A 14,263-nucleotide genomic window follows, 5' to 3' on the forward strand; every position below is an offset into this window, starting at 1 on the left:
CTTTGAAATGATTTGTAGTTTCGGAGTTATTTAACTTAAACGCCCAATGCATTCTCAATGGCAATAGCACAAACTTTGGCATGCTACTAGTCCTACAGGCACTCCACCTGCTCACTCACTGGATAATGAGATCCGACCACCACAGCAGACACAGGTTCGAATCCCCCATAGGTGCAGGGTCATGAAGAGCTGACAAATATGTAATTTTCCTCAAAAAAATGACCTAGGCATTATTTTAAGAAGGTCACGAAACTACTCAATTTGAAATATTTGCACTGTGAACACTGTTGGCATCTTTGCAAATAGTGTGTAGGCTACAAGCGTCTATGAATCAGTCACCAACTGTAGCCACTTGGGGGACCCATCACTCTCCACATCTCCACTAGCTCTTGTAGTCTGAAAAGCATCTCTGATAAGCACTGGGGGTCGCTAGGTTCATTTTTCCCCTTGGATATTTTTTAAAGGAAGCACTGTGACACATGGTAAGTTTCTTTCCTGGTAAAAATTGTAAGGCAAACATTTGTTTTTGCTAATGACAAAAATAAGATTTTCGATTAATCTTTGAATAATTACACACACTGCATATAGTGCATATAGCGTATCTCTCCCCCTCTCACTTATCCTACCTTTAAACAACACAAAGTATATATTTGACTGCATGGCACTCTCAAAAAGACATTTTGTGTCACTGCTGCGGAATATTTGAAAGATTCCTAACAATTGGTAAGAGATTGGGTTAAGAGATAAACTTTAGTAAACTCTACTTTAGCATTACTCCACCGTAACGCACTTTCACACACATACATTCCCAAGCACGCACGCACGCACGCACGCACGCACGCACGCACACACAACATTCATCCCTCACCACACATTCTGTCTCTCTCACCCTGTCTCATCCTCTTTTCTGTTACAAATCTCACGCCTCTGTCTCTCACCCTTTCTGTCTCACCCTCTGTCTGCCTCACTCTCTTTCTCTCTCACACCCTTTCACTCTCCTTCCCTGTCTCTCTCCCTTTCTCTCTCCCTCCCTCCTCCATCTCTCTCTCTCCTCTCTCTCTCCCTCTCCCTCCCTCCCTCCCTCCATCTCTCTCTCTCTCTCTCTCTCTCTCTCTCTCTCTCTCTCTCTCTCTCTCTCTCTCTCCCTCTCCCTCCCTCCTCCATCTCTCTCTCTCTCTCTCTCTCTCAGGCCTGACCACATAATAACAGTGCTGTAGTTCACCACCCTGCCCAGTGCATCGTCTCCCACCCAGTACTACCCTGTTACTACCCAGCCACCTCCCAGTCACCACCCTCCCTCTTGGGAATATAAGCCCCTTCCACACGGGGCACCTGCCTGCTCAGGAGACCTCGACACAAACACACAAACGCATCATCAAGGGAAAAGCATCTGTGTCTACCAGCCTCTCCAAGGGGACCAACGCACATACACATCATCAGTAAGGTCTTGTCTGCTGTACCAGGGCTCCCTTGAACAACCGAGTGACCGACCGACCGACCGCCATCGCCATGGACAATCATTCGTACAACTATCCGTCCGACTGCACCCCACTCACCAACTGCAAGTCGGGTCGTAAGGCCAACGGCTCCACGGTGGTCAACATGGGCCAGGCTGCCGACAAGTGCCCCCCGCGAGATTACCTGCTCTGGTCGTTGTGCAACACCCTCTACGTAAACTTCTGCTGCCTGGGATTCTTTGCACTCATCTACTCCATCAAGGTGAGAGAGAGAGAGAGAGAGAGAGAGAGAGAGAGAGAGAGAGAGAGAGAGAGAGAGAATGATCCTTGGGCTGTCAGTAAAATGTCCTTTAATCTTCTTTTTTCATATTGTCTGAACACATGGATTTTCAAATGATTCAATTCTATTTTAATGGAACTACTGATTTTGTTCCATAATATTTCTATGAGACATTTCCTATACCTTCCAAATAAATGTAACAACCTCTTTTGTCCAATATACTTTCTGTGAGACATTTCATAAGATCCTGTTGGAAGCACAGTATGACTGTGTGCTGATCTCTCAATCAGTTAGTGTTGACACATGCACGAATGCACACACACACACACACACACACACACACACACACACACACACACACACACACACACACACACACACACACACACACACACACACACACACACACACACACACACACACACACACACACACACACACACACACACTTTAACCATTTCTTTATGTCCACACAAAGGAGATGCATACAAGGACACAAATAGGTGCATTGGAGTTACACTTACAAAATCATGCCATGTGCTTTCAAGGTACAATAGGCATGTCACTCAGTACTCTATGGGTATAAGTAACAACGTCTCCACCATATATGACGGCTGCCCATTATAGCAGAGACACCACAATACTTTGCCAGCCTTTTTGCCTCCTTTTTGGGCATCCCAAGTTGTTGGAACCCTCTAACAACCAGTCTGTACGTATGCCCTAGGCTGCCAAATATAAAGACAAATTGTCTGCACCTATAGCCCAGCTCTGAGATGGTAATATGGTATGCGCACACACACACACACACACGCACGCACGCACACACACACACACACACACACACACACACACACACACACACACACACACACACACACACACACACACACACACACACACACATGTATGTATGCTACAGTAAGCTCCAATTTATATTCTGCAACTTCTTCTTTTTTTACAACAAGGCAATTGTGCTTTACACAAAACATTGAGAGCAACAAGACATACAGTATGTGGTATTCCAGTCAGTCTCACTTTATGTAAGGCTTGTAAAGAGTCGACCTAACTTCATCCAAGGCTAGCATGGAGCCATGTAAAGTACAGGGCGTAGCATGGTGTGTGGCTAGCCTTGTCACCACAGTGGAACAGCGGCAGGCCTGAAATAGTGACAGTATCTGTAATCATCTCCAACAGAAGAGCAAGTACAGTAACTTCAAGCCCTCGATCTGCCAACAAGTCTGTTGACCCCGTGGGGCGAGAGCGGCACAGTGCTACTGAACATCAGCAGGGACACACAGACAGGGACAGTGACGTGACAAAAAGAACTCGCTGACTCAGCTATTCCTGAATCAGTTCTTCTCATTAACACCTGGGTCATGTTCAGGTTGTAGCTCGCCGCACGGCCCACGGGGCATTTAACAAAGTTTCAAAGGTCAAGGTAACTTACTTAGCATATTAATTATCATAGCAACTTTCAATTTAACCACAAGAAAACAGTTGGGTAAAGGTCCAAACAGGCCCAAAACTATGACAAGACAGATAAAAGAAAAGTCGTCTACTACAGCGAAACATTACATTGTAGACAGTAAAAACTAACAAGGCACAAGGAAACTCCAATGCTATTTGAAGTAACACACAGTTTCAATTAAACTACTTTAGGCAGATGAGTGAGTGCCTTTAGGCTTTAAGGTATGGTGAGCAGATGTCAAGTTTGTTTGGGATTGTGTGCTGGTTTCAAGCTGAGCGTCGTGTGTCCCGAACAACTATCTGTAAAACACTAAAATGTCAACATTCACCACAAAATTGTCCTGTTTTTCACCACAATAAAAAAGAGTAATAATGAGATTGTATTTGTTGTGAGCTTGTACATCTGCTGTTTTCTGCAACGAGATTTGGTGTACAGGGGGGAAAGAAAGAGAGGGCCTAGTTTAGAGCCTGGTGTGGTTAAAAATAAATAACCTTAGGGTGGTGTTCTTAGTTGATGAGCTCTAATAGATGGTTTTCTGCAATTGAAGAGCTTCCTTTTTCAAGAAAAACAAATATATGAATAAATGTAGACTTAAGTTAGAGTTTAGGGTTAGAGCTGTTTGAACAGTGAAAATGCTATGTGACGTATTCCACCACACATGTGTAATTGTACCTGATGATGATATCCCTCCCACAACATCCTCCTCTACGCCCTGTAATAATAGCCGCCGTAGTCTTTATTTAAATGTCTCTTTCATTTTTCTGGTCCCCACGTGGAGGGAGGGGAAATTGCTTTTACGGTTTCACCCAGTAGATGGCCCGCTCAGATGAGTGCATGGGGGGGAGAGTTAGGGTTAAGTGTCAGGGACACACTAGGCAGAGGGTCAAAGCGGCAACTTTCCGCTTCCCAGACAGCCAGGCCTCTCTACCCACATAGCTACAGCCGCCTCAGTTGTGGTTCTGCACTTCCTCCTTCCACGATCTTTCTAGGATTACAGTAACATTGTGTCCATTATTATATGTCTGTCTCACACGTTTCTACTCTTTACAGTTGGTGCGTTCGTTGCACTTTGCTGTTGTGTTTTGCTGTTTTCTGGATCTGGATAAGAAAGTCATCAATACTAAAACGTAAGAGGGGAAGAAAAGTATAGTTCTTCTGTTATGAAATGAAAAGCAACACATTAAAAATAAAACAGAAATGTCTTCTCCACTTTTTACTGGAGTGGTCAAACTAAACTGTTTGGCAGGGAAGGGAGTCTAGTGTGCCCTCTGCCACAGGAATGGAACTACAGATGCAAAAACAGACTAAATACAGAACGTTTCTCCTACTGTATGTGCTGCTAGCTTGTCTGGGGAGTGGGACGGTAGCTATACATCAAACAAAAAACTAAACTAAACAAAAATCCTTTTCTTGTTGGGATTTTATTTATTTCGAACGTCTCTGTGATAAACAGCTGAATCATTTGCGTTAAATTAAGTATGGAATGTTCATTCCATCGGTTGTCTTCCATTCAATCAAATGTAGTCAACACTATATGGCTCTAAAGGCCTACTCCAGTTTTAGGAGTTTTTTTTTAACCTTGAACCTTGAACCTAGGTGATAAGGTGACCTGCACCATGGTGGTTGGGAAAGATACAACATGACACTCTGCCGTGAAAAGCCGCTCACCCCAACACATGTCTCTGTTTTTACTAACCACCGTTTCGGTGGTCACCTTATGACCTAAAACTGGAGTATGATTAGGCCTTAATTTTAACTAATAGACCTTACCCGTTCTGAATATATGAACACCAAATGATGTACAGTCAGTGTGGGTGATGCGATGTAATAGATCACATTACTGATTGGGAGGGAATTGTCCTGTCTCGCAATATGTTTTTGCAATAAACGTTGTAGAATTCCGCATTTGCAGCGCCCCCTATGGATGCAAATGGAATTGCTTTGGGCTCTCCGTTGATTAAACCACCCTTGACATGTGAATGCAATTTGGAGTGGATTGGACATTCTGTTCGTGATTTGTGTCATTTTGTGTGAAACAGGCCCCTCCCACTAACTTTGGATGGTTGTTGCACAAAAGCATGTCTTGCTTTCATCCACTCACGTGATATCAGTCCAACAATTTAAAAAACAATCAGACCTACAAGCTCACAAATCGTCACAATGCGTTGCGTTGTGACTTTTAGATTGGTTATTCTTCGTATGTGAAGTACATATAGGGCTGTGAAGTGGCTGTGGTTCGGTATAGCCTCAAGGCACAAGGACAAAGGAGCACGGTGGCACAGTCGGTAGTGCTGTTGCCTCACAGCTAGAAGGTCCTGGGTTCGATTCCAGCTGTGGGTGCTGGCCGCTGGGGGCGTGTTCCCTCCTCCATCAGTGCCCATACCCGAGGCGGGGTTGACGAAAGGGCCCTTCTGTGTGGAGTTTGCATGTTCTCCCCGTGTCCCCAAGGGTATAGGTACCCTCACAAAAAACATGCAGTAATCGTGGTCTCTAAACTGCCAGCCGAGGTGCCTGATGGAGGGGAAAGGAACTGGTCGGAATAACGTGTTCCTTCCACGCGCTACGTCCGGCCGGGGAAATTCACCTCAGGTTGGCAGAGGAAGTGTAGCGCCCAGGATTACATAGATAATTGACACTGGGTGAAAAAAATGGTTTGCAAAACCGTGGGATAAAAAAAAGGCACAAGAACAACATCAGCTGAACCGGGTGGTGCAGACTGCAGACAGCTGGAGGATCATTGGTATGGTGCCTCTGTTCCCTCCTTGTTGGTCCAAGAAAATAAATACTGCATCATTGTACTCTCTGTACTTCACACTGCAGAGAAGCCTCAAGTTATCGAAGACAAAACTGCGTGAATACCTAAAACAGAACAACCTCTGCAAAGCTGACCACAGAGGAGCGGAGTGTGTGTGTGTGTGTGTGTGTGTGTGTGCGTGCGTGTGTGTGTGTGTGTTTGTACAGTATGCAGGCATGCTTGTGATCTTTATTTATAAGTACTGTATATTTCCATGGATGGACGTATGACTGCAACATGCGGATGCACTTGACAGGGCCATGAGTAAAGTTCAAATTAAAGCCTCTAGTGAGTTAAATATGGAGTAATTGGCATCTTCCTAATGGGTGAGTGCTGTTGGCAAATGATAGAGCGGCTGGCTGGCGAAGGACCTCGACATGAACAGAATGCATGTGTGTGTGTGTGTGTGTGTGTGTGTGTGTGTGTGTGTGTGTGTGTGTGTGTGTGTGTGTGTGTGTGTGTGTGTGTGTGTGTGTGTGTGTGTGTGTGTGTGTGTGTGTGTGTTTCTCCATCTCCCTGTGTTGTGCTTCACTGTTCCCGGTTAGCTCCTCTAGATTTCATCTAAAGTATCTTTGAGTATAGGGCTGCAATATGCTTAATTAGACAATATTTCCAAAGAATCTGAGTAGAATGGAAAACCAAATAATCCCCTTCTTCTCTCTCTCTCTCTCTCTCTCCCAGGCCAGAGACCAGAAGACTCAGGGGAACCTCCAGTTGGCTCAGGAGTGCAGTGACAAGGCTAAGTGGTACAACATCCTGGCTGCTGGCTGGAACTTACTGGTCCCGCTGCTGGCCATCGTGCTGCTGGTCCTGCTGCTGATCCACCTGGGCACGTCGGAGGGATCCTTCGACTTCTTCGGAGAGGACGGTTTCCAGAGCTTCATGAAGCTGTTCAGCTGGTAGAGAGAGAGAGAGAGAGAGGATGAAAGAGAGAAAAGATCACATTTCAACGTTACCACTAACCACTTATACCCTGTATTTTATACTAAGGCTGTTTAGAAACGTAGCCGATCTACAAGGTCACAATGCGTCGCAAATGCAACATGATGTGAGCTTGCAGATCTTGCAGATTTAGAAACATTTTGAAAAAGTTGAACCTTTACCCCAGAATCCGCATAGTGGGGAAAGGTTTCACAGAAAATAGCAGATCTACAAGTGTACGACTATCTTTAGATCGACTATTTTCTGCAAAGATATTTGAGCGAAAACAGTAAATACACTAGTATATAGCCCTGAGGGACTCCGGTCAACCAAGTATAGGGTTTAAGTGGTTGAAGAGAAATGGGTTGAACGATGATGGTGAGACGGGTGTGAAGTGACAGAGCATCTCAGGGGTCAGTATGACAGCGACCCCTTCAATCAGTGGAAATCATGGATCATCAAGTCAACCAATACGGACTGAACTCATCGCTGATCAATGTACTTCAAATTGTGTACTTGACCCATACTTGGGGGGGGGGGGGGGGGGGGGTGTCATGAAATTAATATTATGTTTCAAAAAGAGAAATTGACCAAAACATGCATTATGAGAGAACAGACTTTATGCTCTCAGACCAAGAACAAACCTGTTCTAAAATATAAATATGGTGAATGTCCAATAACCTATTTGAGACTTAAGTGTGGGGGGGAAAGACCTAGATACGAAATCTATAGGAGGAGTCATAGAGCATTTGTATTTATAACGAAAGAATACTCATTATAATTTCCTGTATTGTCTTTATCAGTGTTGGCAGCAGTTTGTGCATACCAAAATATAGCATTAATAATGAATCACATTGAACAATGTCGGAACAGGGAAAGAACTTGATAAACAAGCAATGAGAAATGATCATTTAAATAACGTATATAATATTAGAGCTTACCTCTATACAGTGTCCAGTCTACCGAGCATGCTCAGTTCCGATTAACCACCCATGCATCCGTATTGTGGTGAAAACGTTCGCAGAGAATAGGTCAGCGCGGCCGTGGCACACTGTGAGCTTGTCGATCGGCTATATTCAGTGAACGCTTTCCCCACAAATGTAACAGTAAACAGAAAAAGACTGACTGGGGGACTTTAAGTGGTTACAACCAGTGTTGATTTTGGCAGCAAATTTTGATTGTAGTTTTAGTCATAGTCTTTTAAATACCGGTAGTTTTCATTTAGTTTTAGTCACATTTTTGTCACCTGGAATGTTTTAGTGTTTTAGTTTTAGTCGACTAGACTAAACAGTTGATTTAGTCGACTTAAATGTATTTTGGCGGGCCTTGATTCCGTCGTAACGGCTGATTTTACGCTTGCTGAAAAGTGAAAATAGCCGATCTACAAGCTCATAACACGTCGCGCTGCGACGCGTTGTGAGCTTGTCCACTAGTCCACTAGTACCTTCCTAACATTTTAGTTTTTATTTGTTGATAAAATTGTCAATATATTTTAGTCTTACTTTTAGTCATCATAGCTTTTCATGTAGTTTCCATTTAGTCTTCGTCAGTGAAAAAAGGTAGTCGACGAACATTTTTCATCATAGTTTTAGTTGACGAAATCAACACTGGTTACAACTGTCCAGTCTAGCCTGCTCAGTAGAGAGGACAGGTTGGAGTTGGTATGGAGGAATACAACGCACAGGTGACATCCCATAATGCAGTGGTTCTCAAAGTTAAGGTACAGGGACACTCGTGAAAAGCGCATTTTGGCCTAGTGTCACTTTTGTGTGTCTCTCAAAAACGAAGCCATGAATATACACTTCTAAACTGTGTTGGGCTACGTTGCTCAGCTTTGTGTGCTCAGTTGGGGCAGCTGACAGCCACTGGCCTGAAGACTGTGCCGTGTGTGTCACTCAGTCTGAGGTGTCATGTTTGTATTTGTACGCTCTCAGAGATACACAGGGGTCCTTGAAATGAAAAGCTTTGAGAACCACTGACATAACGGATGTATGAAAGAAATAGTACAAAAACTGAAGAAAAGATGAGGCGAGAGACGGACGTCTGATTGGTCACTAGGAGACAGAGGGACAGGTACTCTTGGTTATTGGATGTTATTTATTATATTTATGGAAGAAGACATTTTACCTTAGAGTTGCAGTCGTCAGAAACAAACAGCTTCAACGGAACAGAATTGTCCTTTAAGAACAGATTACTCCAATGTGCTTTATTGGTATTAGATATATTGAGGACAGTGATGCCTATTTAAGTCATTGTTTGTGGTTGGACAGGCAGACAGCTAGTGCAGTATTAAAACATGAAGGATTCTAAAGCAGTAAACCAGTCAGCCACTTGGTTATCAAAACATCTCATCTAGTCATTTTACTGTTGATCATTTATTTCTATTCTTTACATGTTTTTTTTTTTTAAGTATAATTAATATTAGGATTAATATTGTTTCAATCTACCTGGATTGTTGTTTTATCAACAGTGACATTTGCTATTTTACTATTTTATCATTTTCAGTATCCTTAATTTTTGTAATCCTCTGTGAATTTTAACATGAGAAGTGAATAAACAGACTTGAACACAGTCTCATTTTCAAAACAAAACATCTCAAGTTTGTTCATTCCATTCTGTTTGCAGGCCTGTATGTCTGTTGGGGAGTAGGACTGGGTTTCAAGTGCAATTTGTGAGATTATTAACAAACATTACGTTTGTGTAACAATGTAATGTTCATCTTAATGTGACTTCCCACTCTCTACTATTCATTCTCCAACTCTCTATCTCTTTCTGTGTCTCTTTTTCCTTCTCCCTTTCACCTGTTCTCTTGATCTCTTTTTCTGTATGTGTTGTCCCTGCCTTCCTCCTCGTGTCTCTTTCTGTCTCCGACTCTCTGACTCTGTGTCAAAATCAATCAGCCTGCCTGCAACACTTGAAGAAGAAAACCACTCCAGAGGTACATCTGGGCACCAGGGAGGGAAGAAGTGGAAGCTGCCAGAAGACCCTTGGTGTAAAGGCGTCTTCGGGGGGCAGCGGCTGCTTTTCGGTAGTGTCTGTGGGTCTGGTTGTTGGGCGGTACTGTGCAGGCTCATCTGGAGGCTGTGTTGTGGGGTTGTACTCTAGGGTGGGAACCAACAGCAGCTGTGATCTGCTCTCTCTCTCTCTCTCTCTCTCTCTCTCTCTCTCTCTCTCTCTCTCTGTGTTACATCTATATACAGAACATCTGATTATGGGAAACTGTTCTCTGGGCAGGAAGAGAAGGGGAGAGTGCGTTGGGGTGTGTGTGGGGGTGCTCTCCTCAACTTCAGGGAGAGAGAGCAAGAGATGGGTATATAAGCAAGTAGATACTCGAATAGCTGTTTATTTTTAGGTCGTGTCATGGGGTATTATAGGGTTGGGCTGTGGGGTATTAAGTTTTTGTTGTGGGGTATTAGGTTTGGGGTTGTTGGGTACTATAGGCTTGGGGTGTGGTATCGGAAATATTGGTATTAGTTGTGGCGAATTAGGGTTGTGTTACGGGCTATTATGGGCTATACCACTCATAAATGCACCCCCACAGAGGGAGAAGGGTGTGTATGCGTGTGTGATATTAGTAGCCTCCATGTTATATATACCCACTTAAATTACAGGTTAGCTTTCTTCTCTCCTCTCAGCGGTCGAACTGAAACGCTCACAGATGGAGACAATTAGAAGCTAGCAGCCGCGCAATGGAGTTCACACGCACACACGCATGCGCAGACGCACACACGCACGCACACACGCACTCTTGCAGTCAGTCCCGCAGTTATGTGCATCATCACCACCACTATAGAGCGTCGCAGTCCCGCCCCTTTCATGACGACGACAGGCCCAGGAAATAATTCCCCATGCATTTTTCCCATAGACATTTCAAAAAGTATTTATTTAAAGATCTGTAGGCCTCGAACAAAGCCAACTCGGATCGTGACAAATCATGACAACAAACCCAATCTTTTGGGCCGAACAAATAATTAGAAAGAAGAAAAAAAGGGCAGGTTGCAATACTTTTTTTGTTGTTTTTCTTCTTTGCTATTATTTGTTCGGACCAAAATATTGTGTTGGTTGACAACAAGTGATTTGTCACATTCCGAGTTGGCTTTGTTGGCACACACACACACACACACACACACACACACACACACACACACACACACACACACACACACACACACACACACACACACACACACACACACACACACACACACACACACACACACACACACACACACACACACACACACACACACACACAGCTAAGGCATGCTTTGAATAGAACGTGTCAGTATAAGCATTCAGTCAGTCCTTCCCCAGACACAGAGTGCAGACTGCAGGCCTTCCATTCCAAACACCACGTCTCCTCATTTAATTTCATCAATCACCTCCTCCGCATCACAAGCCATCTGTGTTTGTAAACACTGACACCAGAACACTGACATTAACACAAGTTTGTTTGGGTGAGTCGAGTTGTCTCTCTCATAGCTATGGCTGGCTCTGTGCTCTCAACCTCAATACCAGGTTTCTGCTTGTTTGTAAGTCATACCTACCTCTGTAATAGAACTGTCTCATTACGAGTGAGTGACTGATGTGAGACATTATAATCCAGGTGACTCCGGACTGCGGTTCTAAAACGTTTTAATTTCAGCCATAACTGGAATGGAACCGGAAGGGTCCATACGGTTCCATTAGTACCCTCTCAGAGTTACAGACATAGAAATATGTCTAAACAGACACCAGCGGATCAAAAGGTACTCTACCAGTACATGTCTCTTATCTTTACTAGTACATACCCGTCCGGGGTTAAGAACAGCCAAACCAACACAGCCGACACGTTGGGAGCTTGTCGATTCTAAGTTTATAGGGCTTTGGCCTTGTTTTCACCCTGGAAGTCATAGACTTTCCAAAAAGTGCAAATAAACAACATAAAATGTGGGAAAGTGAAATAGGGCTTTGCAGTTCTGTGCATAAGTTAATGGTCAATTCCCATGTGCAAATTCAGATCAATTGGTAGAACCAGTGAGGAGAAGCAGGGTTATGACTGACTGACAGTCAGACAGACAGACAGACAGACAGACAGACAGACAGACAGACAGACAGACAGACAGACAGACAGACAGACAGACAGACAGACAGACAGACAGACAGACAGACAGACAGACAGACAGCTCTAAAATTATAGTTAGAGGTATCCAGGGAAAGTTGACATTACATTCATACATCCTACACTACTTGGGAACTGTGTGGTAGGTTCAAATGCCTGGCTCGAGGGCACCTTAAAGGAGCAGTACACTTCTTTTGTTTTATTTTTATCTTAGCTGGGGTGCCATCTATCCATCCAAATAGAATGAGAATCATCCCAGACATCCCCCTTCACTTCACACTGCTACATTGTATTGTCACACACATGCACATGCACATGCACATGCACATGCACATGCACACTCACGCACACGCACGCACGCACACACGCACGCACGCACGCACGCACGCACGCACGCATGCACGCACGCACGCACGCACGCACGCACGCACACACACACACACACACACACACACACACACACACACACACACACACACACACACACACACGCACGCCTACTGAGTACGCCTACGTTGTTTTCCTTTCTTTTTACATGAGTTGGGCGTAGACCAAACGCCTCATATCAGCACTAATTAGCTCAAATCAGCACCTTTGGATAGTTTGCTGGGTCATTTAATTTCAATGGAAGCATGATGCAGTCATGTGTGTAAGTAAGCAGGGGCCTATCAACTGTTTCTGTAGCGGGACTGAGGCAGCTTGGTGTACAAGTAATACACCCCCTGGACATGATGTACAAGTACACCCCCTGGACATAATGTACAAGTACACCCCCTGGACATAATGTACAAGTACACCCCCTGGACATAATGTACAAGTACACCCCCTGGACATAATGTACAAGTACACCCCCTGGACATAATGTACAAGTACACCCCCTGGACATAATGTACAAGTACACCCCCTGGACATGATGTACAAGTACACCCCCTGGACCTGATGTACAAGTACACCCCCTGGACCTGATGTACAAGTACACCCCCTGGACATAATGTACAAGTACACCCCCTGGACATAATGTACAAGTACACCCCCTGGACATGATGTACAAGTACACCCCCTGGACCTGATGTACAAGTACACTCCCTGGACATGATGTACAAGTACACCCCCTGGACATGATGTACAAGTACACCCCCTGGACCTGATGTACAAGTACACCCCTGGACATGATGTACAAGTACACCCCCTGGACATGATGTACAAGTACACCCCTGGACATGATGTACAAGTACACCCCCTGGACATGATGTACAAGTACACCCCCTGGACATGATGTACAAGTACACCCCCTGGACATAATGTACAAGTACACCCCCTGGACATGATGTACAAGTACACCCCCTGGACATGATGTACAAGTACACCCCCTGGACATAATGTACAAGTACACCCCCAGGACATGATGTACAAGTACACCCCCTGGACATGATGTACAAGTACACCCCTGGACATGATGTACAAGTACACCCCCTGGACATGATGTACAAGTACACCCCCTGGACATAATGTACAAGTACACTCCCTGGACATGAATGTACAAGTACACCCCCAGGACATGATGTACAAGTACACCCCCTGGACATGATGTACAAGTACACCCCCTGGACATGATGTACAAGTACACTCCCTGGACATGATGTACAAGTACACTCCCTGGACATGATGTACAAGTACACCCCCTGGACATAATGTACAAGTACACCCCCTGGACATGATGTACAAGTACACCCCCTGGACATGAATGTACAAGTACACCCACTGGACATAATGTACAAGTACACCCCTGGACATAATGTACAAGTACACCCCCTGGACCTGATGTACAAGTACACTCCCTGGACATGATGTACAAGTACACCCCCTGGACCTGATGTACAAGTACACCCCCTGGACATGATGTACAAGTACACTCCCTGGACATGATGTACAAGTACACCCCTGGACATGATGTACAAGTACACCCCCTGGACATGATGTACAAGTATACTCCCTGGACATGATGTACAAGTACACCCCCTGGACATGATGTACAAGTACACCCCCTGGACATGATGTACAAGTACACCCCCTGGACATGATGTACAAGTACACCCCCTGGACATGATGTACAAGTACACCCCCTGGACATGATGTAGCCTACAAGTAGGCCTACGCATACGCCCCCTACTACTAACTACTACACAGTACTAGTCTATACATGTACGTATTATGTCCCCTGTGCAGATTTGGGTTTAGTTTT

At 44.5% G+C, this 14,263-nt stretch overlaps 1 protein-coding gene across 1 annotated transcript; it reads left to right on the forward strand.

Moving 5' to 3' along the window:
• Window positions 1-1,509: 1,509 nt before the first annotated feature.
• Window positions 1,510-7,327, forward strand: ifitm5 (interferon induced transmembrane protein 5; the record flags this gene model as incomplete). The annotated part of the gene is made up of 2 exons (XM_079500857.1): window positions 1,510-1,719; window positions 6,681-7,327. The coding sequence occupies 2 exons, from the start codon at window positions 1,510-1,512 to the stop codon at window positions 6,900-6,902; spliced, it is 432 nt and encodes a 143-aa protein (XP_079356983.1). The 3' UTR covers window positions 6,903-7,327.
• Window positions 7,328-14,263: the final 6,936 nt, after the last annotated feature.

Source organism: Electrona antarctica (assembly GCF_951216825.1).
Source record: "Electrona antarctica genome assembly, chromosome: 5".
NCBI lineage: Eukaryota > Metazoa > Chordata > Actinopteri > Myctophiformes > Myctophidae > Electrona > Electrona antarctica.